The sequence below is a fragment of the Erinaceus europaeus genome, chromosome 9 (assembly GCF_950295315.1).
Source record: "Erinaceus europaeus chromosome 9, mEriEur2.1, whole genome shotgun sequence".
NCBI classification, from domain to species: domain Eukaryota; kingdom Metazoa; phylum Chordata; class Mammalia; order Eulipotyphla; family Erinaceidae; genus Erinaceus; species Erinaceus europaeus.
Window position 1 is genome coordinate 109,024,303 of NC_080170.1, and position 25,556 is coordinate 109,049,858.

The window sequence follows — 25,556 nt, forward strand, 5'->3', positions numbered from 1 at the left end:
AAGGACAGCCAGTCACCTAGCAATGGAAAAAAACAACAACAGTTAAATTTTGGTCAACCTAAGAAAGATGGGGGAGAGGGACATGTGTATATATAATAGTAATATAAAATAAAATAGAGTAAAAAATCCTACAGTCAGTCTGCAGCTTGGTGGCTCAGGATTAGCTCAGGCAGCCTGAGCAAAAGACCACCAATTATAAACAAACAAACAAAAAAAACCTCCAGGTAGTCCTTCCCAGGCAGGGCTGAGGCTCTGATTGGTCAGATATTTTGTTAGTCAACTAGAGCTCCTTCCACTTAGAAAAAAAAGAGAGAGAGAGAGAGAGAAGGAAATCAAATAGGAAAAGAATTGGAATGATACCCCTGTTGAGCCAGGAATCTTGGTAAAGAAAAAAGCTCAGCGGGGAGCCTGCTAGTAGCAGCTCTCCAGCCCCTGGAGTCTGGTTTTGGGGAGGGGGAAAGGAGGGGTGCCCTTCAGGAAAAATCAGATTTCCTTTCTTTTTCCTCCTATTTCTAACCCAAGATTGAGGTATAGTCACCTCCTGGGTGTCACACTTAGGACCCCTTATTCACTGTCCTGCTGACAGTGTAATATCCTATCTATCTGGCTGCTGTTGCAGGAGCTCATGCCAGCAGCTGCCTCCAAGTCACCATCTTGGCTCCGCCCTCTAAAATGTGTTCTTTAATAGATATCTTCTCTTTTCTTTAAGACACATCATCTCTCCCAGTTTGTACCACCTGCACTGAGCTAAATTATTCCTCGGTGTTTACACCTTTCAAATATTTATAGACTGTCAGCATGGCACTCCTTACTCATCCTTCAGCCTCATTATATGGACGGATATAGTTCATTAGTCTTTCTGTATAAGTAGCTTCTCCAGTCCTTCATCACTTTGTATTATGCTACTCAATACTTTCTAATGCCTATAAGAGAACTGTTTGAGTATGTTCCAGATGGGAAAAATAACCCCAACATGTTGTAACGGGGGGAGGGGGGAAGGGGAGAAAAACACACTGAATAGATGAAAGGAACAATCTACAGGTTAATTAGTAGTATGGCCACACAAATATGTGTACAGTTTTGTTTCAGAAATAAAGCAAGCTGTATTTGTTGTAACTAACTCTTCTTTGAACTTAACAGAATGCTGATAATGCCAAGCTGTGTTTACTGTTCACATTTTTTGCTAAAGACCTTCAACTTTGCACTCCCCTATGTAGTATCTCTTACCCAAGACAGAACCACAAATAAAAACACATAGCAAGAGCTGATGCAAGAACCTATTAGTGAGCTTATCTGTTTTTATCCATCTTGTATGAATTTACATAGTTTCTGGGAGCTCCCTATAAGTCTCAGTAAGGTAGAGACCTTGGCATATCTCATTAGTTATTAAGCATGTGGATATTAGTCATCCTGTAAAAAGTAAATGTGTTTACTGAATATGATCATCTATAAATGGAAACTTCACTATTATGGGAGAAATCACCCAGAAATACCCTGCTGATATAAGCAGAACATGGTTTTTGCCCAGGATGCTGTTGTTGTTGTTTCCTAATAATTATTCATAACTTTTATAGTATTTTGACAAAAATGTGCCCTTCCATGGATAACCAAAAGTCAGCACTGAACAGATTTCCTTTAACAAGTTTAATATAACTTAAGCCTGTGCATCTTACAAAATATATCTTAGACTGAAAAATTGAATATTAAGTAAATACTTAGAAAAACACTGGAATTCATAGTATTTGTTTTAAAGGAAGGGAAAAAAGTATATTTTCACCCTAGGTACCAGTCTTATTAAGGAGAATACTTATGAATTGATCCCTCAGTTTCAACCAAATCCTTCACAGTGAACTTTCTCTGGCTTCTTCTGCTTCTCACGCATGATCTCTTGAGGGCGACCAGTGCCTACAAAAAATAACTGTGAATTTTTTGCTGTGTTATTTTTTTATAAAACATCATGCTGAAAAAAAAACATTATACTGCACCTCAGAAATTATGATAACCAGCAGAGATTATTAAAATGGAATTTAAACTTTTCTACCTTTAAACCCAGTGATTCTACTAATCTGGAGGTGGCAAAGAAGGGTAACTATTTATTTCCTCTCACGCAAAGCAAGTTTATACAGGGATTTATTCTCTGAATGAAAGAGTGGGGGAAAGTAGGAACCTTCTCATGTTTTATTCAGATGTTAACAAAGAAAATTGAGAAGTGTGTTTCCTTAAAATTGACACCATTTTTATCCCAAACATTCTGGTAAGTGATAGCAGACGACTGTGCAAGATTCCTGAGAGAATTTTTTTTCCAGGAGCAAGTCCCAGTGGGAAGTATTACCTAAAAGTAATACACTAATCTCTTTCAATCTTGCATATTTTCACATACTGTGTGCATACATTCAGATATTAATAACTGTTCCCAAGATGTCACTTCAGTGCTGAGAGAGCTCAGTGTTGCTAAGCAAGTGCTGGAGATGGAAGCAAGCTACAGTTTAGCAGCAAGGATTTTACAGACAGACCAAGGTGGAATCGGTCTGAGGTCTTAAGATTTGGTGCCTGCTCTACCGCCCCCCTCCCCACCCTTTGTACTACGGGACACTCATGTGTCAAGTATTCTTGGCATCTGTCTTCCCACTCCACAGAGAAAATACATGGCAGTGCGATCATTTCTAGGGAGCTTAGAGCCTGAGAATCTCTCCACTCACACCCAGTACCATGTTCCATCTTGTGGGCTTCTCATAGGAATCCCTTAGAGTGGGATCTCTAGATGGAAGCTCTCAATCAAGAAGCTCATTGTACTCTGTCACGCATGTGATTTAAATCACTGCATTTAAACATTTGACAGTAATACATATTTGGAGGGTCTTTTTCTTTTGCATTTTTATTTACGTCAATACTATGTAGACATTCATCCCAGTAACAGTCACCTAAGGATGGAAGTACTATTGTGGTTCCTACACCAGGATTGGTGGCTGATGTAGTTTATCTGAAGCCTCAGGTCATATAGTATAGTTAAGATAACCCAGTTCTTCCAACTGAATTTACCTTATACTCCACCAGAGTGATTATTATTAGTTTTTTAATTATTGAGTCAATGTTTATTGACAAGACTGTAGTTTAAAGAGGTACAGTTTTATACCTCTCCCTATGTTACCACATCACACCCACCACCAAAGTATCAATTACATTCTGTCAAAGTCTATTGAACTCCCTTCACCCTTCCAACTATACTCCAATGTACAAAAAGAAAATAATTTCAGATTACCTGTCATGAAACAGAAACCAGAGCCTGGTTTCTTTGACCTCTGAGACCTCTGCAGAACTCACTATCCCAAATCCTGCAGTTTGGGGAATACAGATGTGCAGAGTTAGGACATGCTAAGGTGGTTCAGACTCATGAAATAGTCGTGTTGGTTTAGGTGGTAATGAAGTTTATCTTGCTCTAGAATCATCTAAGAGTCAACATGGACTACAGTGTCTTATATAGCAGCCACATTTACAATGAAATTTTACCATGGGAGAGGTGAGCTCTTCTTGCTCAGGCAACAGTGCCTACTTGTGGTAAGAAACTAATGCTTGACAGAGCATACCTGGGTGAGTTTTGTGCAGCTAAAAAACTCACTCACTATACCAATACCCTGAAGGTCAAAATTTCTGTTTCATCTTCACTATCAGTTGCTGTGGGATCTTACTCAAGGTCCTGCCTTTTTCCTAACCTTTTTTTTTTTTTTTTACATTTATAAATCAGCTTCTAAAGCTTCCAGATACATTTGTATTCTAAGATTATATAAATCCTCCCAAACAATGTATATTGTGGATATTTCAACATAAAGTGTTGAAAAAAAAAATCCAACTCAGACTAGTTGAATCCCTTGGCATGTAGTGTCCTTGAGAATAATGCCCACATCTGGGACCAATACTATGTATGCAGTTCATGTAGACTAGCTCAAAGACCATTAGATTTGGAGTCATATGAACTGAGCTTGAATCCCAACACTTGAGCTATGATAAGGTCATCCCTAGGTTAAATAATTTGTTAAAATAGTTTCCCTGTGTTATCTAGATTTTAGATACTTTAATATTCAAATGAGAACATAGAAAGTTTTATTTTCATTTATTTATTTATTTGCCACTGGGCTTATCACTGGGGCTCAGTGCCAGCACTATGAATCCATGGTTCTTGGTGGCCTCTTTTTTTTTTCTTGTTTTGTTTGTTTGTTTGTTTTTTTCTACACAGGGCAGAGAGAAATTGAGAGAGGAATGGGAAATAGAAATGGAGAGAGAAAGATCTCAGAAGATCTGCTGTACCCCTCATGAAGTGGACCCTTTCTGCAGGTGGGGAGCAGGGGCTTGAGCCCAGGTCCTTGTGCTAGGCAATATGTGCATTTAACCAGGTCCACCACCACTCAGCCCCCTAGAATTGAAATTTGATATCGGCTTGTAAAATTGTCCTCAGTCTTGCTACATCAGACGTTTAATGGAAGTAGTTCTAGTCATGATTTTCATTTTGCTTTTTTTGTTAGCTTTAGGTGAGAATAGTATTTTAAATATAGATCACTGTATAAATATAAGGAGTGCTTGTCAACATAGGAAAAAGACCATGGTTATTATGGAGCATTGAAATGCAATCACTTTAGAAACATCTTCCTGAGCTATTCTATTCAGATAGAGACAGAGAGGGACTGAAAAGAGACCATAGAAACAAAGCTTTCTTCAGTGCTGTGGGAACCTCCCCTTCCCTCTCCTTTTATCAGAATGCACACAAATATTCCTATCAGGGATATTGTAAGGCTTATGTTTTCCTGGCAGATCAGAACTTTTCAGAAATTTTGGAGTTCCAGCCCAGATTTGAGGACAGGTCAAATGGACTCTCAAGCCAGATTTCCTGGACCCCAGTTCCAACATCAACATTTAGCTCTGTGATCTCGGGCAACTTTCTTAGGCTCTCTATGCTGCATGTTCTTCAACTGTAATGAAGATAATGATAGGACCTGCGTCAGTTGTACATGGGAAAGATTATAGGAGATAATGCATGTAAATGCTTAAAACAATGTCTGGTAAATAAGAGATAAGTGTTAACAAGTCATTATATTCTGGTATGTACAAGTTTTCAAGACTGAGACTGAATTCCTAGGTCTGGATTCTAATAAATGGAAGCCTTTCATAACTGATTTGCAGATGAAGCTGCTTCTGTGATTACCACACTCATGACCCTCTCCAGAGGAAGTTACAGATCATACACCTCCCTGGTCCTACTTGTGATGAGCTCTTTGTTTTAAAGTTATTCTTTACTTCTTATCATTGGATTGAGAAAGAAGCAGGGCCCTTACAGATGTTCCTCCACATGCCTTCATGGCTTTTGTTTCCTTCCTTCCTTCCTACCTTCCCTCCCCCTTCCTCTCTCTCTCTCTCCTTCCTTACTAACTTTTTTTTTGTAATTTCTTTTTTTAATTAGTGATTTAATAATAATGGACAAGATTGTGGAATAATTCCCACCAGCAAAGTTCCATGTCTCATCCCCTCTATTGGAAGCTTCCCTATTATTTATCCCTCTAGGAGTATGGACCAAAGATCTTTATGGGATGCAGAATGTGGGAAGTCTGGCTTCTTTGTAATTGCTTCTTCACTGGACTTAGGTGTTGATATATCCCCAGCCTGTTTCTGTCTTTCCCTAGCAGGGCAGGGCTCTGGGGAGGAGGGGTTCTAGGGTACATTAGTGAGGTCCTCCACCCAGGGAAGTCAGGTTGGCATCATGGTAGCACCTGCTACCATTAAGATACAAAGCAGAAAATATTGTTTAGTAATCAGGAACCTAAAAGTAAGAATATAGCAGATGAGATTTGGGGTCTTCATGTTGGAAGAAGCTAGGAAAAATTTCAGGTGTATTCCAAGGGGTCTATAACTTTACTAATTTTTGCCTGAGCTGAATTGCTAAAGCTGATATGCAGGTGGGCTAAAAGTATTTCTGGGAAAATGGTGTCAGAGTTGAGAACAGGACTAGAAAGCTGGATTAGGGCAGAGAGTAGCTCCCAAATAAGGAAAATGTATGTAAGTACCATTAACTGTCATCGATCTGACCTAAGGGCCATGTCTAGTCCTATTTAACACAGGAGCCTGTGTGACCTCTGTATTCCTGTAGCTCTGTACTCGAATTCCATGGTCATAGTTAAGAACATTCTAGACTGCACTCATTTCAGGACCAGTTCCCCTCCAGTGGCAGAATATGTTGACCCAGCTTCCCTTTGGAGAGTGGGGCAGTCTCTGCCATTATTGTTCTACATTGAGGGCAAGGACCTGGAGAAGTTTATGATGTTCCTAATGAAGATGAGCAATGCTGATGTATCCCATGTATCTATATGGGAATCCCAGGATTCCTTGACTAGGGCTCTCGATGATGAGGTGGCCTGATAGTGACTAAAGAGAGTACAGGTCTTCCAAGCAGCAGATACTGTCACAAGATTAGATATTAAAATGATCCATTGGAAAGAAAATTCATGAGCTAAAAAGGCTAGGAAAGTTGTCAGACCATCATGTAGGTCCACTGCAGATTTAAAACAAAGATTTATTCATTAATCTGAAGGAGAAACCAAAACACTACCTTAGTATATGAGATGTCAGAGCAGAGCTGAAACCCAGGACTTCATGTATGCAAATCCTGTGCTCTTACAGTTGTGTGTGTGTATTTAATTATGTTTAACTTATTTTGTTTCATTTCATTGAAAGAGGGTGAGGAAGTGAGAACAAGACCAAAGCACTTTTCAATTCTGACTTAGGATGGTGCTAAGGAATGAACCTGAAGCCTGGAAGCCAAAGGCATGAAAATATTTTTGCATAACCATTGTGCTATCTCCACAGCCCTAGTTAACTTGTTTTTATACATACTCAGAAAACCTTACCTGCATGCATAGTGTTTGGCATAGAACAGAGACTTATTAAATACATTGTTGGTTAATTGACTGAATAGATGACTCAAATAAAACCACCTGCTCCTTGCAAGAGTCTAAATTATTGTATATATTTAAGATAAGCGACTCACAGGCTCAAAAAACTTCAGAAAACAGTCCATGTTGTTATAGCTACTTATAAACACAGAAACTCTCAGATCTGCCTGATATCCTTTACACCATGTTATATATAACTTTGTTTAAAGGGTGCCACTTATTTTAGCAAAAACTGCAAAGCAATGTGGTTTTGTGTTTTGCTTTTGTTGTCGGCTGCTTTAGGGGTTTGTTTGTGCTGCTTTTCCTGGGAATAGAAGTTGTCAGAAAGCTACAATGTAAATCCACTTTAATTAGTTTAGTAATGGTTGGGACTAAGGGACCTGGGGTCAAAACTCATGGTGCCTCTGCCAGCCCAACAAAGTGAAGTTTCTTAGAATATAAGTTTGTTCTTTTTCTTGGGGGGGGGGGGCAGGGATTTTGATCCTAACTGTCATTGCTTTATAAGAATGCCCCAAGAAAACTGTGCTATGTGCAACACAAAACATATGGATCCAATTAGAGCAGTGGTTCTCAGACCCACTGTCCAATAGCATTGTTTCAGGGAAACATTAATAATGAATTAGAACTTCTGATAGTGGGATGTGGGTGTCAACATTTTAAACAACTTTTCTGAGGGTCAGAGAGATACCTCACTGATAGGGTGCCTGCCTTGCCTGTGATTGGCCCAGGTTTGAGTTCTAGTACCCCATGAGAAATGATGCCATGACACCAGAAGCTTAGGTGCTATGATCTCCCCACCTCCACACACACACACACACCCCACCACCCCCTTCAGTAAAAAAGCAACTGGGAAAAGGTCAAATAGCCCTTCCTGAGATAAGACACAGCTTTGCAGAGAAAAAAAATATATATCTTTCCTGTTCAGAAGCTAGAATTGAAGGCCCTCAAGAGCTTGTCGAAGAACCCACACCTGTTCAACCTCTTTCAGCTATTATCAGTTACGAAGCTCTCCTCTGGTGTGTGGAAGTGATGCTATGCCAGCTCTGTTCTCCTTAGGAGGAGGAACAGATACCACTCCAAAGCAGTGCAGAAGACATCAGTTATGACTGAATAATAAAACACATTTGTAGTAAAGCACGTACTGATTAGGAATATGGGCTTTAGCAGTTAAACCTGATTCCAAACCCAGTCTGCCTTATTCTACCTTTGAGATTATGATCAAGTCACTTACCCAGCAGGGTTCTTGTCTGTTAGATAGACTAGATAAGCACTGATGGGACTAAATTAGAGGATATGAGGAGTACTTAGGGTAGTGCCTGGCTGAGAAAAACAAAACCATAATTTTATTTTTAAGTTTGCGGTATACCTCTTGACAAGACACATATTTAAGTGAAGAGAACAAACATGCTTTTGTAACCCTCATTGGGGCTTCTTACATAAGAAAAATATATGTCTATATAAATGAATCAACTCATGATTAGGCTTAATAATGAATTTATTTTACTAGTAGAGTCACTCAACTTTCACTGACTTGCATCAGATTTGTTGCCTGCCTCTGTCAACCCTTTCCTGAACTGTCTTCTCCTACAATTTGAGTTTTTGTTTTGTTAATCTAAATTTATTTTTTGTACTTGATTTTTGTCTCTGAAAGCATCCTATGTCTACCCCTATCCTGTGGTCACAACATTCCTATCTGCTTTGTCTGTTGCCTGTTCTTTTATGTGTGCCAGAGAGGGGAATGGAGGGCCAGGGAAAGAGACACGATGAGAAAGATGAGGCAGTGAAAGAAGAAAGGCAAAGATGGTACCTGCCATCTCCTTTTCTCTCCCATTCATGTTCTCATTGGATCTGCAAACATCTCTTCAAGGACCATCTAAGGCCCAGGGTTGGAGAACATCTGGACTGTGGGCCATATATCATTTGGTCTGCCTCTGCCCAGGCAACCTCAGGCAGGGCTTAAAATTCAATAAATCTAGGAGCTTTTTTTCATTGCAACACTAAGTGCTAACTTTCAAGTTGTTAATTTTGTATGGACAATGAATGATGTTGTAAATATCCAAATTTCTCCTGTCAGGAAAAAAAGGAAGTTTCCCAACCCCTGAGAAAGTAATAACTCAGTGAAGTAAGATGTTGCAATATTCTGTACATAAGTAGAATGACAGAACTGGTTGTCTTACAGTCCAGCCTCTAAGATATAATAAGGATTCCAGTATTCACAAAGCTAAGTAGCAGTAACTAAGAGATTGAATACTGCTACAATATGTAAAAGCAGTAACCAAGAAAATAAGGAAGCTCCATTTGATGAGTGATATAATATTAATATGACACCTTAAATAGCTACAATTAGCTTTTTTTTTTTGCCTCCAGGGTTATCGCTGGGGCTCAGTGCCTGCACTATGAATGCACTGCTCCTGGAGGCCATCTTTTTCTCACTGTTGTTGCTAGATAGGACAGAGATAAATTGAGAGAGGAGGGGAAGACAGAAACGGGGAGAGAAAGATAAGACACCTGCAGACCTGCTTCATTGCTTGTGAAGTGACCCCTCCGCAGGTGGAGAGCAAGGGGTGCAGGGGGGCTGGAGGGCTCCAATCAGGACCCTTGTTCTGGGTTTCACATGATGTGCCCTTAACCAGGTGGGATACTGCCTGCCCCCCCCCCCCCATTTAGCATTCTTTATAGATCTGTATTATCCAAGTCCACCTAATAGCGCCATGATATATCTATCCATCTATGACACAAATGAAGTCTGTTCTAAAAGAATACTTGAGGGAGTCGGGCTGTAGCCCAGGGGGTTAAGCGCACGTGACACGAAGTTCAAGGACCGGTGTTAAGGATGGCGGTTCGAGCCCCCGGCTCCCCACCTGCAGGGGGCGTTGCTTCACCGGCGGTGAAGCAGGTCTGCAGGTGTCTATCTTTTTCTCCCCCTCTCTGTCTTCCCCTTCTCTCTCCATTTCTCTCTGCTCAATTCGGCAACAATATCAATTACAACAATAATAATAACCACAACAATGATAAAAACAAGGGCAACAAAAAAAGGAAAATAAATATTTAAAAAAATACTTGATTGATTGATTGATTTCACCAGGGTTGTCACTGGGGCTCAGTACCTGCACAACTCCACCACTTCCATTGACTTTTTATATATATATAAAGACAGAAAGATAGAGAGAAAGGGAGACGACTGGCAATCTTGCTTCACCCCTCGTGAAGCTTGCCCTGTGTAGGTGGGGATTGGAGGCTTAAACCTTTAAACCAGAGTCTCCGTGCATGGCCATGACTTGTGTGCTCTACTGGCAACTGGGAATGCTTTGAATTAATGTTAGTGAGCTGCTTTCTCTGACACAGTGCTGCCAAAATATTTTATGAGAAAACTGCTGTTTCTGCTCACCTATGTTATTAGCAGTGGGAAGCAATGGAATACTCTTCAAAATAGCAGATAAAAAGTGAGCATTGGGGAACATAATTCTTGTTGGTGAAAATCAACATATATGACGATACCACAGAAATGTCTTTTTTTTTCCCAGCCAATTCATTGTTAACAGTCTGTCCTCGAACTGTTTTCCAGGCAGATGGTACCTGCTTCGACGTATTTATCATCAGGTACCCTGACAGAGCAGTACAGAAATAGGCACACCCTTAGGACAGTGACCTAATTTGACAAAACATTGGAATCACCTGGAGAGTTTTTTGTTGTTGTTTTTTGTTTTTGCCTCCAAGGTTACCGCTGGGGCTGGGTGCCGCAACTAAGAATCCACTGCTCCTGGTGGTCATCTGATTTTATTTTTTTCCCCATTGTTGTTGCTGTTACATGAGACAGAGAAATTGAGAGAGAAGGGTAAGATAGTGAGAGGCATAGATCCCTGAATATCTGCTTCACCACTTGTGAGGCGACCCCCACCCCCACGTGGGGAGCCCTGGGGGTTTGAACCAGGACCCTTGCACGGGTCCTTGTGCGGATCCTTGCGCTTTGCTCTACGTGCTCTTAACCTGATGCATTACCGCCGGGCACCCTACCTGGAGAGTTTTAAAAAATTTAAATCCAGGAGCTGGGTGGTAAAGCAGCGGGTTAACCTCAGGCTGCCCACCTGCAGGGGAGTCGCTTCACAAGCACTGGAGCATGTCTGCAGGTGTCTATCTTTCTCTCCCCCTCTCTGTCTTCCCCTCCTCTCTCCATTTCTCTCTGTCCTATCCAACAACAGCGACATAAATAAGAACAATAATAACTACAACAGTTAAACAACAAGGGCAACAAAAGGGAATAAATAAATATTTTTAAAAATCTAAAAAAAAAAAAAAAATTTCCAATCCTAGGACCTCTCAAGGCAGACCAGTGAAACCCAGGGATTTTTTTTTTAAGTTCCCTCCAGATAATTCTGGCACACAGGCAAAACCGAGAATTACTGCCCCAGATTTTCAGTAGTTAAATAAAAAAAAGGTAATCTATTACTGCCTGCTACAGAGTTACTCCATCTTGTATTGTTATGCTGAACCCATAAAAAAAGAGCCGTGATGATTAGGAAATGTCATCATCCTAGAATCATCAGTGAATGTCACATAGATCTGTCACATAAAAATGCAAGCTTGTTCTACTATCTTTTTTGTACCCTTAGTGGAAGATGATTTCTGAATCTGTTTACTGGAAGCTGCAGTTTGAAGATAACTGCAGTGGCTGTATATAAGGGAAATTAAAGCAAGTTTGTTTCTAGGACTATGTTACCATCATTCCACTACTCTGCTTATTTATTCAATGTCTTGAATAGGACATTGCTTGGAATATATTGAGGAAGGTGATTAAAGAAAAAGTTGGTACATCATACAATTGGCATATAGGGTTTCAATTTGTTGCCATATTTAATGATTAAATGTTCATTTTGCTTGTACTAAAACTTCTATTATAAGTTGGTAATAGCAAGAAGGAGACAAATACCAGTGTAACCTTGTGCTTAATCTTAAGCTTGAAGTTTATGCAACATTTTTTTTTTTGTATTAAAGTAAATTTAAGAATGTGATGGGTGGAAGGTGGTATTAAAAAAAAAAAAAAGCAGAGGTAGATAGCATAATGGTTATGCAAAGAGACTGTCATGCCTGAGGCTCCAAAGTCCCAGGTTCAATCCCCCGGATCACCGTAAGTCAGAACTGAGCAGTGTTCTGCTATTTCTGTGTTTTCCTCTCTCTGATAAATAAAATAAATAAAATACTGTTAAAATTTTTAAAAAACTTGTTTTTCCCTTATTTATTTATTTTTTGCTATCAGGGCTTCTCTGGGATTTGTGCCTGCATGGTTCCTTTATATTCTACACACTTTTTTTTTTCCCCCCAGATAGTGGATGAAATATGTAATGGGAGAGATGGAGAAGAGAAGGAAAAGACATACCAGAGCACTGTTTAACCCGCTCCTTGGCCTGGTGCTCTCAGGCAGAGGTGAAGATCAAACTCAGGTCCTCATGCACTCTACTGGGTGAACGATCTCTGCATCCCCAAAGATTGTGTTTTTCTTTAAGTGACATCAAGTTGGTTTTATGGGTACAACTGTATCCACCATCAGGCACTGCCAAGGTATCCATATTCCTCTTTCATGGCCCTTGTGAACCTCTTCCCCGCCCACTTTGATGATATCAATTCTATGTGAAAATCTTTTTATTTATTATTTGCTTTGTTTCTTCAATTTTCACACATTAGTGAGGCTTGCCAACACTTCTTCTTTGTTTTAGAAAATTGGGAGGTATGTTCTCAAAGTGACCACAGATATTATTGGCTCCACGTCAACAATGAGAGTGTTTACAAAAGAAGATCTATGGCCTATTATTTTATTGATAATGGGGGGTTAATAAATAGTTGTTTTTGTTTTGTATGATAAAGGAAATAAATTCAAGGGCCAAGCAGTAGTGCAGAGGGCTAAGTGCACATGGCCCAAAGCACAAGGACTGGCTATGTATCCTGGTCCCAGCGGTGAAGCAGGTCTGCAGGTGTTTCTCTCTCCCCCTCTCTGTCTTCCCCTCCTCTTGGTTTCTCTCTGTCCTATCCAAAAACAACAGCAGCAATAACAGAAACAGCAATAACAGTAACAACAGCCATAACTGGCAACAAAATGGAAAAGATGGCCTCCAGGAGCAGTAGATTCATAGTGCTGGCACCAAGCCCCAGCAATAACCTTGGAGGCAAAAAAGAAAGGAAGGAAATTCACATTATCAAAAGAAAATACTGGGGTTGGGTGGTTAAACACACATATTACCATGCTCAAGGACCTAGGTTTGATCCTCTACTCCTCACCTGCAAGGGGAACGCTTCATGAATGGTGAAGCAGTTCTGCAGGTGTCTATCTTTCTCTCCCTCTATCTGTCTCCCCTCCCCTCTTCAATTTTTTTCTGTCCTGTCAAATAAAAATAGAAAGAAAAAAAAAGGTGGATTTGTAGGGTGGATTCATAGTACCAACGATGATCCTGGTTGGGTGGGAAAAGCCAACTAAGAGATGGAACCATAGCTCACCAGGTAGGATTCAGCCCATATATACATCCTGTGTTTCAACCCTGGTACCACATGGAAATACCTTATTACCAGGGGGAGTTCCAGTACTATGATATCTTTCCTCTCTCTTTTCCTCTCCCTTTCTTTGAATGAAAAACTCAGTCTAGGAGTGGTGAGGGCATGCATGTATGAACCTCTGGCTCTGGGGAGAGAGGGAAAGGGAGAGGGGTAGGGGGAAGAATAAGATGGGAGAACTGAAGCCGGTATCTACAAGAACTCAATGGCAACTACTCTACCTTCTTTGTCCAACCTCTGTAGTTGCCTGTTATGTCATCTTCTGCCCATACCTTAGCTAAAAATCCCATGTTCAAATTCTTTGTAAGCCTCCAGACTTAGCTCAAGTCCTAAGGCTTTCATAAAGCCTTTCCACTTGTAAGTCAAAGTAAATCCCGAGATAGTGTAGCAGAAGGTCATTGCAAGTGACAGAGGAGTTCCATCGAGGTAATAAACAAGTGGTGGAGACAACCCGTTGAAGGGAGTGTCCAGATGTATTACAGAGGTTAAAACAGTTGGAGAGAGACGGTGGGGATCTAGGGAAATGAAAAGAATTCATGACTGGCTTCACAGTCACTATAAAGCAATCTATGTAACATATAGTGTTGATTTTTGCTGTTTTGTCTTATTTGGGGAGGGGGAGCGTTCGGGTGTCTTAATTCAACAAAATTCTTCCCCAGACTGTCTGATCAGTTACTGTCTTAAACTTGGTCAACAATGTCCTCATACCTGGTCTGAGTTTGAACTTGAGCCTTCTGCTAGCCCTAATCAACTGCATTTATTTCATGCTCTGATGCCTTCAAGTTGGTACCATTCCCCTGGTTTTTCTCATTCAAAATTGCTGAGCTGCTTTGTTTCAAAGATGGGCATTAAGATTGTATGTGCTTTTTAAATGATGTGTTGGGGAGGGCAAAGATACACTGTGCTTGAGTAACTTTCTTTCCAGGGTGAGTGTCTCCCTAAAAGGCATAGTTTGTAAACTTTTTGTTAATGTGAAAAAGGAACATTTGGGCACCTTTCCTGTTCTGCTGATGTGTATGTAGGGCTATTTTTAACTTTTGTTCATCGCTCTTTTTCTGTGCTTGTGATTTTTAAAGGTGCCAGACTGACTTGCCTTGAGCCTGGTGTCCCTGATTTTTTTCCAAGAATAGGAAAAATAGGAAAGGTAGCGGAACCGGCCATGTCTGAGTTCAGCCTATTAGCCTGACCCACTCAGAAAATGTTTTCTTCAAAATATAAAGGAGAAGATTGTTCCTTATGGATATAGTCCATCTGCTTTCACAGTTAAAAAAACAAAACTTTGTTGTGCTAGCACCAAGTTATTGCAGAGTTTCTGGATCCAGTAGGCCCAGCACTCATTCATTTTTCAGGAAAAAAAATTGACTGTTTTTTCTCTTCCATCCCCACCTGTCAAAATGCCATCCTGCAAGGTTAGATTCAAATGCTTCTTTCTCCACTAAACCTTCCCAGAGTCCAAATTCTCAGACATGATTTTCCTGTCTTATTTCCATAGCAGTTTTTTTCACCTGTCACTCTGTACATTTTTGTCATGTGATTATCGGCTGTTGTCTCACAATGACTATAAAAGGCACTGGCATTGTCTAATCCGTTTCTGTCTGCCACCCAGAAGCAGAATATAGGAATGGGCAGAGAGCAGTAGGTACTTGGGAGTATGTAGTGAACAGAGTAAGACTGCCAAAGCTTCTGTCCTAGGTCTTCCTAGGTAACTCTCAAGCTCTCCATAAGCTAAGAAGTCTGAATTTTAAGGTCCAGGTATTTCATGGTAGGTTGTGTGGAATCCTCAAACTGGGATCGCTATGCTGGTCCTTGCACTTTGCACCACATGCGCTTAACCCACTGGGCTATCACCCCGACTCCCACTTACCACATTCTTAAAGATAGCACATGTTCCTCAAAACCTGCTTTATCGGTATAATCAGCATAATAATCCACAGCTTCCAGTGGCCAATTGTTCTTTCTTCCTTTTTGATTTTTTTCCCTTTCTGTTTTATTTGAAAGGACAGACTGAAATTGAGAGGGGCAAGGGAGATAGTGAGGGAGAGAGAGACATAGACTCCTGAAGACCTGTTTCACTCCCTGTGAAGCGTCCCCCTCTGCAGGTAGGGAGCTAGCTAGAGCTTAAACCTGTGTCCTTGCACAAGGTAATTGTGTGCTCAACCAAGTATACCACAACTCAAACCCCTGAATTTCATTATTTCTTCAGCTCAACAAAATAGACCAGTAATTTGAATTAGATTCATTGAGAGGTGAAAAGAAATAATCAATAAATCATAGGCTGGAGAGATAACATGATGATTATGCAAAAATATTTTCATACCTGAGGCACCAAAGGTCCCAGGTTCAGGCCCCAGCATGACCATAAGCCAGGACTGAACAGTGCTCTGGGCGGGGGGTGGGAGATCACCATTTAGATTATTATTATGTGTGTAAATTTTACTGCTCAGATTTCCAATATAAATACTGCTGCAAAGACCTCCGAATGTTTACAGGGTTGAATGTGATAATTTTGTACAAGCCATTACAAAAAAAATTATTAGTAATGATAATGATGACTCTAATAGTTTGACTTGAACTTAAGAAATAAAGAAGAAAGAACAAAATATAAGGTGAAACTTGGACTGGGTATGATTTACTGAACCAAAGCAAAGGACTTTGGAGGAGAGGCAAAGGGAGAGAGGAGAGAGGACTTGGAGATCCTGGTGTATGATAGTGGAAAAAGGCCTAATTGGGGAGAAAGTGTTTTGGTGACATCTATCACAGGTAAATGAAAAAATTGTATTCATATGTCAACAACTGTACTATAAGCTACTATCTACCTCCCCCCCTATAAAATGATTTGGGGGGAAAAAAAGAAAAGACTTGATAGATGACCCCTTTGGCTATAATCCTTAGAATTTTTCTATAACAAAATGCCAGAAAGTTACTTCAATCTTTTAGAAATGTATCATTATTTTCAATGGTAGCATAGTGAACTTGCTAGAAAATCAACTTTTTGGGCCGGGTGGTGGCGCATCTGGGTGAGAACACATGTTACAATGTACAAGGACCCTGTTCAAACTCCCAATCCCACCTGCAGGAGGAAAGCTTTGTGTATGGTGAAGCAGAGTTGCAGATGACTCTCTCTCTCTCTCTCCTTCTCTCTTTCTCTCTCTCTCTCTCACTCTCTCTCCCCTCCCTTCCCTCTCAATTTCTGGCTGTCTCTATCCAACTAATAGATAAATATAATAAAAAATTAAAAGAAAAGAAAATCAGAGCAAAGATCCTGGTTCAAGCCCCCGGCTCCCCACCTGCAGAGGGGTCACTTCACAAGTGGTGAAGTAGGTCTGCAGGTGTCTTTCTCTCCCCATACTCTGTCTTCCCCTTTCAATTTCCCTCTGTCAACCAACCACAGTAGCAACAACAACAAATAACAACAACAATGGGGAAAAAAAATGTCCACCAGGAGCAGTGGATTCATAGTGCAGGCACCAAGCCCCAGCAATAACCCTGGAGGCAAAAAAGAGAGAGAGAATCAACTTTTAGCCTGAATATAGTGCTATCTGAAATAAACTAAATCTAAAGACCATGCCAACCCCAAAATGTAAATGACTTTTTCTCCGTTATACACCTCATAATAAGAACAAGCACAAGTTAATTCTTGGGGCAGAATTTATAAAACAAGCCATCAAGTTTATTATATATACAAAAGACTTTATTGAACGATAAAGCATGTGACATCTTGATTTTTTAATAATAACAGCATAAGTGTAGTCAACTTTATTTTGTACTTAACTCTTTTTTATCACTTGGTAATTTCTATCACAGGTGGTGAACATGATGCTCAGTTGATCTGTCTTGTAACGATATAAAGTCTTTAACAGAATATGAAGACATAATTTCCAGGGTGAAGTGCAACAAGAGAGGACTAGAAATACATTTGCCTCTTTTCTCCAAAGTTGCAACATTTAGCCTTCCCACTTTTGAGTGTGAAATGGCTGTCAATCTAATGTGATGGAGTGCTGAAAGCAGTCTTCAGTGAGAAATCTCTCCATGATGTCAGTTCTGTGTTCATTCCGGATACATAGATCGGGGGGGGGGGTGCGGGGGGAGAGAGCAAGAGTATAGTGTCTGAAACTTGATATGGAAGCTAGATTGCTTAGGTTTGAAATTAACCATTGCTGTTAGCCATTTTATTGATCTTTAAAATAGGGATAATGGTAATCCCTGTAACCTAAGTGACTGTGGATCTGAAATAAGTTAATATGTAAAGCTTCTAGAAAAAAATGTTGGTTTTACTAGAAATTTTATATAAAATCCATAAAAACAGCTGTCTTGTAAAGTAGTATTTCCTTAATAAAACATAATTAAAACACAACTTACTTTTGGGACGGGGTGGTGATGGCACACCTGGTTGAGCACACATGTTACAATGTGCAAGGACCTGGCTTCAAGCTCCCAGTCTCCATCTGCATGGGGAAAAGCTTCATCAGTGGTGAAGCAGTGCTATAGGTATCTCCGTGTCTCTCCTCCTTATTGCCCCCTTCCCTCTCATTTTCTGGCTGTCTCTATCCAATAAATAAAGATATTTAAAAATTTTAAAAAAAAAACCTTACTTTTGCTGAGATTCTCTGTGGCCTGTATTGAAGCTAGCTTGCCTTTGTGAAAAGAGACTCTAAGAAGGGGAAATAGGTGTTAATCTGACTCTAGGCTCAAGATTCCCATGCTGTATCCAGGCATAAAGATAGATTATACCCAGCACAATACCTGTCATAGACATTAAATATCTTTCTTAAGTTATCATTATTAATATTTAAACGTAATGAAGTGAATTTTTCAAAGAGAAATCTGATGTTCAGATGTGACTGGATGACCCCCAAAAATCAGAATGCTGAAAACCTCTAGAACTCTTCTCAGGACTGCAATCTGTGGAACTGTTGCAGGATTTAGGGGTATTCAAACTTGGTGCAAGTTTTAGTGAGAACACACTGATTTGTAATATTTGAAAGGATGCTGAGTGTAATAGAGGAGACTACTTTTGTTTTCATGGGGTTCATGGTTTGTAATACAGTTGTTAAGGAGTAGTTCACCCTCTTACCTGCAAGACACTCTTTCCCCAACTTGGGGTCCTTTTTTACCATTGTACACCAGGAGTCCAGAGTTCTTTGATTTCATCCCTTTCCCTTTTTCCCAGAGTCCTTTGCCACAATGAAACTTTTTTTGTGAAACTCCAGCAGAAAGAATAGTATCTCCGTAAAAGGTAGAGTGAGGAAGCATTCTGACTGCCATGAGTAAGAGCTTCCTGGCAGCCAGAGAAATCTAAAAATTGAAGAGAACTATCTCCTGATCTGCCTTTCAAAGTGGGAGCTTGATACAGAAGCTTTATAATCAGGGCTTTGCTGGAGTGGGTTGAAGTTTGAGTTTAACCTTAAGCTCTCACAATCTAAATGGACAAAGATTATCCAAGAAGGAAGACCTTTCTATTTTATGAGCTGATCCTTCCACTCCTTCCAGACTTGAGTTATATTTCTCTTACACTTGTATGTAAACTGGTCTCCCCATTAGGAAACTGGAATTGTATTCTGTTCCTTTCTGTGAGACCTTGGCTGCAAAGGTCACCTCTTCAAATGACTCCGGCAAAATCTCCATCATGTTGGCCTTAGGGGAAATTGCTATGACTAGACTGATGATGTTGCTGGTGGTGATGGCAGCAGTAGTGGTAACTACTGACGTTACTAACATTATAAATCAGCTGTCTCCATTATGTTGACTGTCTTAGAAGGACTGAAGTTTCTTAGTGTTTCCTGAATAATCAACCTTTTTTTTTCTTTTTTTTCCTTTCAGGTCGCTGTGCTCGTTGTGGGGAAAATGTAGTTGGGGAAGGTACAGGATGCACTGCCATGGATCAGGTGTTCCACGTGGATTGTTTCACCTGTATCATCTGCAGCAACAAGCTCCGTGGGCAACCTTTCTATGCAGTGGAGAAGAAGGCCTACTGTGAGCCCTGCTATATTGTAAGTCCAGATGTGATCCTTGCAAAGGTGCCTTTCACAATATGCCCATCCCTCTGAGTAGTATTGAGATCATCAGAACTTTACTTCTTCACAAACTTCAAAATGTGTGTGTGTGTGTGTGTGTGTGTGTGTGTGTGTGTGTGTGTGTGTGTAAATAGCCACACCTTCATTTTTTTCCTGTATGTTCTGTTGATGTCGGAAAGTTGCACTGGGGTGAGACTATCATTCAATTAGTGGTCTTCTGGGAAAATCATCATCCTGTGACTTTCAAGCATACATGTATAAGCTAGCATGCCCCACAACCATGAAGCACTTCTAGAAGTTTTCTCAGATAGAGTCACACCTATTGTCATTAGGTCTCACTCTGCATTTGAAATTGCTGTGGTGTTTGCAGAGGAACATTCTAGGGCCTCTGGAGTTGTCAGTGTTCTTCCAAAGTAATGGGCTTTTTGAATCATCTCTTTATTGATTCAAAATCTTTGATGCTTCAGTTTTTCAATAACAAAAATAGAGAAACTCATTATTTTAGAGGACCTTCAGAGGAAGTGACTAAAATGTTTCCTGAGTTGATAAGTGCTTTTTAAAAAAATACAACAGTTGTATTTTGAGAATATACCTGGTGTTGAAAAACACTGAATCACATCAGCTTTATCAGACTACTTCATTCTATGCATGAAGCTACTTTCTCATAGATCAACTTAACACATGGATGTAAGTGTACTTTAAATGTAAAGTGAAATGTCTACTGTCCTTCCACATTGTTTTAATGTGCAATGTTTAGCTGCAGTTGGTAGGAAGAGTGGTGCTTAAAAAAAAAAACTCACAAATGAGGCATGATTTGTTAAGCCTTATGTGTTCAAGCATTTTAACATAAAAGACGTCTTGGGACTAAAGTGTAACACACAGCTTTGCAGATGCCCAGGATTCAGTGTCATTGCAGAAGTTTCTGGCCTCCTGGATATTTTCAGATAACCTGGAAGCTCTAACTCATTACCAGCCCTGGAATCTGTAACGCAGATCAGATCTGATAGTTCTTCAAGATGAAGCTCTTGCAGAATTATATGTTGTCTTATATCACTTAAATCAAATCTCACTTCATTTTCACCCCCAAAGGTCACCTATCTCATATAACATCATTATATGTGGTATACAATGCTGGAACCTGAAAAAAAGAGAAAAACCAAAAAACTTCACATCATTTGTCTAACTCCTGCGATTCTTTTAGAAGTGAGAAGACAGAGATGCAGAAGGAAGGAAAGTGGCTTATGTTCTATCATTAGTGTCAGATCAGGGCTGTGTTCAGCTGTTGACACTCCTAACCCTGTGCTTTTTGCAGACACTGTACCATTTTAGTTAGTCTAGAACATAAACACAAACATAGCAATGTCCTGTTCACCAGGAAGGAGCAATTAATTATATATCAGAAAAAGTCTAATGAACAAAAGCTTGCTCCTTTAGAAAATAAGAATATTTCACAGGTCACAGTTTGAATTTTTTTTTTTTTTTGGTTGTAAAGAGAAAATTGCAAAATTCCCTGCCTTTGTAAATGAAATTTCAAGACTGTAAAATTCACAGGAATTTAGGACCATCACTGTGAGACTATTTCTTGATCTGAGTTATGTGTGGATGATGTCAGAGAGCTTGTGTGGACACGTATGACTGTCTGTCTCTACAATGAGCTATTGCAAACCAGTGTTGTTTTTGTAGTTCTTGTGTGTGTTTGTTTTTAGTCACTTTATTGATGAAATAGTGACTTACAGGACTGTTGTTGACACATAGGTTTAGGTTCCCATCTCTCCTAAGCAGGACCTTAGTAGTCCTCACCCTCCATCAAATTGTCATCTCTCTCCACTCTAGTACCCTGGGACCCTTTTCTCTTCCTTCCCACTTCCCCACATTTGAGCCCTTAGGTCTACTGCAATAGACCACACAGATTATTGGCTTGTTGGAAAAATATCATGATTTAGTTTTGCTGTTTTTCTACACAAAAAGGTGTCATGACTTCTCCAACAATATTCCACCTATGAGTGTCATCATCTTGTACTCCCCCTTCTCATTCTTCTTTATTTCATTTAACAACATTCCCTCCCCTTTGATGTGTATTGCAGCACAAGTGTTCTGTTCTACAGTGTAATGCCTATTGACTCTTGCTACTTTAATGATTCTCCTGTGGCAACCTTCTTCAGATTTTCTTTTTATTCCTTATAAGGTAGGGGTAATATGAGCAATAGTAGGAAATAAATAATCTTGTGTGAGAATATAGTTTTGAATTTGGTGACTCACTTCATGCCTTGTATCCTGGGGAAGTTCCTTGATCATTCTAACCCTCAGTCTCTTCATCTATCTAATGGGAATAACTATAGGGTTTCCCCAGGGCTTGTGGAGATGAAATGAGGCACTTTGGAGAAAGTAATCATAATACTTATAAAGATTCAATCAGGGAATGCTAATGGAATGAATTTTACACTGAGATGATTTTTTTAAATAGATCTTTTTTTTTTAGAATATTTTTTCTCTATTTTATTTATTTATTCCCTTTAGTTGCCTTTGTTGTTTTATTATTGTAGTTATTGTTGTTGATGTCGTCGTTGTTGGATAACATAGAGAGAAATGGAGAGAGGAGGGGAAGACAGAGAGGGGGAGAGAAAGAGAAAGACAGACATCTGCAGACCTGCTTCACCACCTGTGAAACGACTCCCCTGCAGGTGGGGAGCCGGGGGCTTGAACAGGGATCCTTACGCTGGTCCTTGAGTTTCACGCCACCTGCATTTAACCCGCTGTATTACCGCCCGACTCCCCACTGAGATGATTTTTTACATAAATCTTTTTAGTCAATATTTTTACAGAATGTGTTATTGGATAGATAGAAATCAAGAAGGAAGGGGAAAACAGAAAAGAGCCACCAGCAGCACTGCTTCTACACTCCTGAAGCTTTCCTGCAGGTGGGAACCAGAGGCTTGAGACTATGTCCTTGTGCATTGTAACATGAATGCACTGCCTGGCGTGCCACTCCCTGGCCCATGAAATACGTTTTAATGAGATTTCTGGCATTTCTAAAAATGTAATGTTTTTATATTTGAACTTTTACATTTAGGAACTCAGGTGCACCTTGCTCTCATTGCTAAGTTATTTACTGGCTCTCCTGAGTGGAGAGAAGCCTAAGGAAAGTCTAAATGATAGGTTTCTTCAGTTTCTGGGTTCAGGTTTCAATCTCCAAGTCAGGCTTAGGAGCTGAAGATGTAGGTTGCTTTACTTTGCTTACCTGCTGTTTATGAGAAGGGACACAATCTGGAAGTTAGTTCATCACATCTTTGGGAGAACTGTGTGAATTCAAGTCAGAGAAATCCTTGCCACCCTGTTTTGACTTTTCACTCTCATAAGTACCTTGACTCAAAAGATATATATATATCTTTAATATATATTTAATTACATTGTAGAGTCTACCATATATATATATTTAATTTAATTCTTATCAGAATTCGGCTAAGCTTTACTCAAAGACCCTTGTTTAATATTGATCTCAGAGTTCAACATAGCCCTCAAGCCCTCAGATGGGTGTTCTACCATTTCAATGTCTTATCTTTTCATATAAATCCAATAAGCTGTCTCATTAGAAAATCAAAGAGTTGTTCATAGGGGTCAGGGTGAGGTATAGCTATGCAGGAGAACATGGGAAAATAAAATGAAATGTCTGTCATAAAAACTTTTTTTTTTTTTTACTGCTGCCAGGTTTATCATGGAGGCCAGCACTCTGACACCACTCCCAGCCACCAAAATAGTTTGTAGTAAGGAGGACTCTAGGGTTGAGAGATTCAACAAGTGTCCATGGCTCTTTTGGAACCAAAGCACTTGTAACAAGTGGTTGTCTCCTGTTCTGCTAGTGGAAACTAGAGTTTGACAGAAATTCTGCATAAAGCAAAGAAACCCCAGACCCTGGTCCTGAATCTGCACCATTTGTTTGCTGTTTCCATTGATGGAGTAAGAACACTGAAGATAGCAGTTTGTTTAGCAGTTTACCTATTTCCTTTTTAATTGATTTAATTATTAAGAGAGGGGAAAGAGAGGGAGAGGGAGAGAGAGACAGAGAGACAGAGAGAAACATAGGACCCTGGCATTAAGTGGTGCCAGGGGATTGTAACCTGCATGCAGTCTCTGGGGCCTCAGGCATTGAAGATGATACTCTAACAGACTGAGCTATCTCCCCAGCCCTAACTATCTCTGTGTAGTGTTTACCCATATCTGATGCTGAGTTCAGCCAAAGAGGACTGCCTTCAGTATAATATGAATTTAATTTGCTTTTGCCTAACCAATCTGATTAATTTCATTATTGTCCTCTCTCTCTCCCCACCCCCCTTTCTCCTTTTCTTTAGCATACACTGATATAATTTAGAAATTCTTCAAGTTTGGGGTAATTTCATAGCTGTGGTTGCTATGGAAATACTGAAATAAATAGATGTCATAGAAGGGATATGAGGACATAGACGAAGAGGTGCATGTCTTGCTTAAGAATATTTTTATGTTGGTATGAGCAAGGGGGGCAGCAGCAGTGCCTCCCACTCACGTGTCCCCCTGCCCTTAATGAAAGGTTTGCCCACACGTGAAGATCAGTTTGTTTTCTTTGCCAAAGAATCCAGGGACACAGCACATCACACTTTTCTTAGCAAAAAGTTTGTTTACAAAATGGCAGGCAAGGATCGCCCTTAACTCAGGTCTTTTACTCATAGTGGACCGAATCCTACTCTTTTTTTCATATTTATTTATTTGACATTTTGTTGCCCTTGTTGTTTAACATTGTTGTGGTTATTGATGTCCTTGTTGGATAGCACAGAGAGAAATGGAGAGAGGTGGGGAAGACAGAGAGGGGAAGAGAAAGCTAGACACCTGCAGGCCTGCTTCACTGCCTGTGAAGCAATTCCCCTGCAGGTGGGAAGCCGGGGGCTCGAACCAGGATCCTCCCTCCAATCCTCCCTTTAGTACTTTGTGACACGTGTGCTTAACCCGCTGCACCACTGCCCGACTCCCCCCCCACCCCAGTCCTACTCTTAACTCTCCAGAAGCACAAGCTGGTACAGACATTTTTCTAGACTTAAGATCCACATGACTAAAAAGCCTCAGGAAATAGAAGGCCAACTCCACAGGGGACTAAACATTTTACAGCTTCAGAATGTAATGCATTAGTGGCCAACACTCTAGCAACCTTTTGCTCTGTTAGGCTACTGAGTAACTACAGTTAAAGCATTCTACCTTTTTAACTTCCATTAGAAGGTAGGCTTTTATAACTCTGCAGAAAAGTTGTCCTCTTGTGCTTTCAGTGCTTCCCAATAAAATGTTTTTTTTAAATATTTATTTAATTTATTTATTCCCTTTTGTTGCCCTTGTTGTTTTATTGTTGTAGTTATTATTGTTGTTGTCGTTGTTGGATAGGACAGAGAGAAATGGAGAGAGGAGGGGAAGACAGAGAAGAGGAGAGAAAGATAGACACCTGCAGACCTGCTTCACTGCTTGTGAAGCAACTCCCCTGCAGGTGGGGAGCCGGGGTTCGAACCGTGATCCTTATGCCAGTCCTTGTACTTTGCGCCACCTGCGCTTAACCCGCTGCGCTACAGCCCGACTCCCCCAATAAAATGTTTTAAAAGCAGTGATGACCTGTGTATTATATGGGTGTTGGAAAAGGCACTGAGAGCTTAGACTGAAGCTGAAAAATCCACATGAATCCCCCTATGTGTGTTTTTTTTTACTTGCCCATCAGTGTCTTTTATCTCCAAGAAATCTCCCCTACCTCTCTTTCTCCTCTTGCCTTCTCCCCCTCCCTCTATCTCTCCTCATGCTGCCCTCTTGATATTATATCATCATCCCAAAACATAATCCCAGGAAGGAGAAAAAAAATCTTCAAAAAGATGAGAATTTGTCCATTTCTTGAGAGATTTAATCATGTGAACTACTGTGCTTAGTTATCGCTCCCATTTGTGCACTCTTTTATATTTTACAGTGCCTCTGAGCTTGTGTGCTTCTATCATTGCAGGTTGGCGTATTTGTTACTCTCTACTAGAATACTGTGAAATAGACAAGGGTTATTAATCCCACTTTACAA

The 25,556-nt window shown here is 40.1% G+C and overlaps 1 protein-coding gene across 1 annotated transcript in view; it reads left to right on the top strand.

Moving 5' to 3' along the window:
* The first annotated feature begins 19,276 nt into the window (after window positions 1–19,276).
* Window positions 19,277–25,556, top strand: part of LOC132540479 (lipoma-preferred partner) — a 133,554-nt gene continuing 127,274 nt past the window's right edge. Inside the window, exon 1 of the mRNA XM_060198527.1 lies at window positions 19,277–19,465. Coding sequence (XP_060054510.1) covers window positions 19,352–19,465 — 114 coding nt within the window. The 5' untranslated portion in view covers window positions 19,277–19,351. The remainder of the gene's footprint in view (window positions 19,466–25,556) is intronic.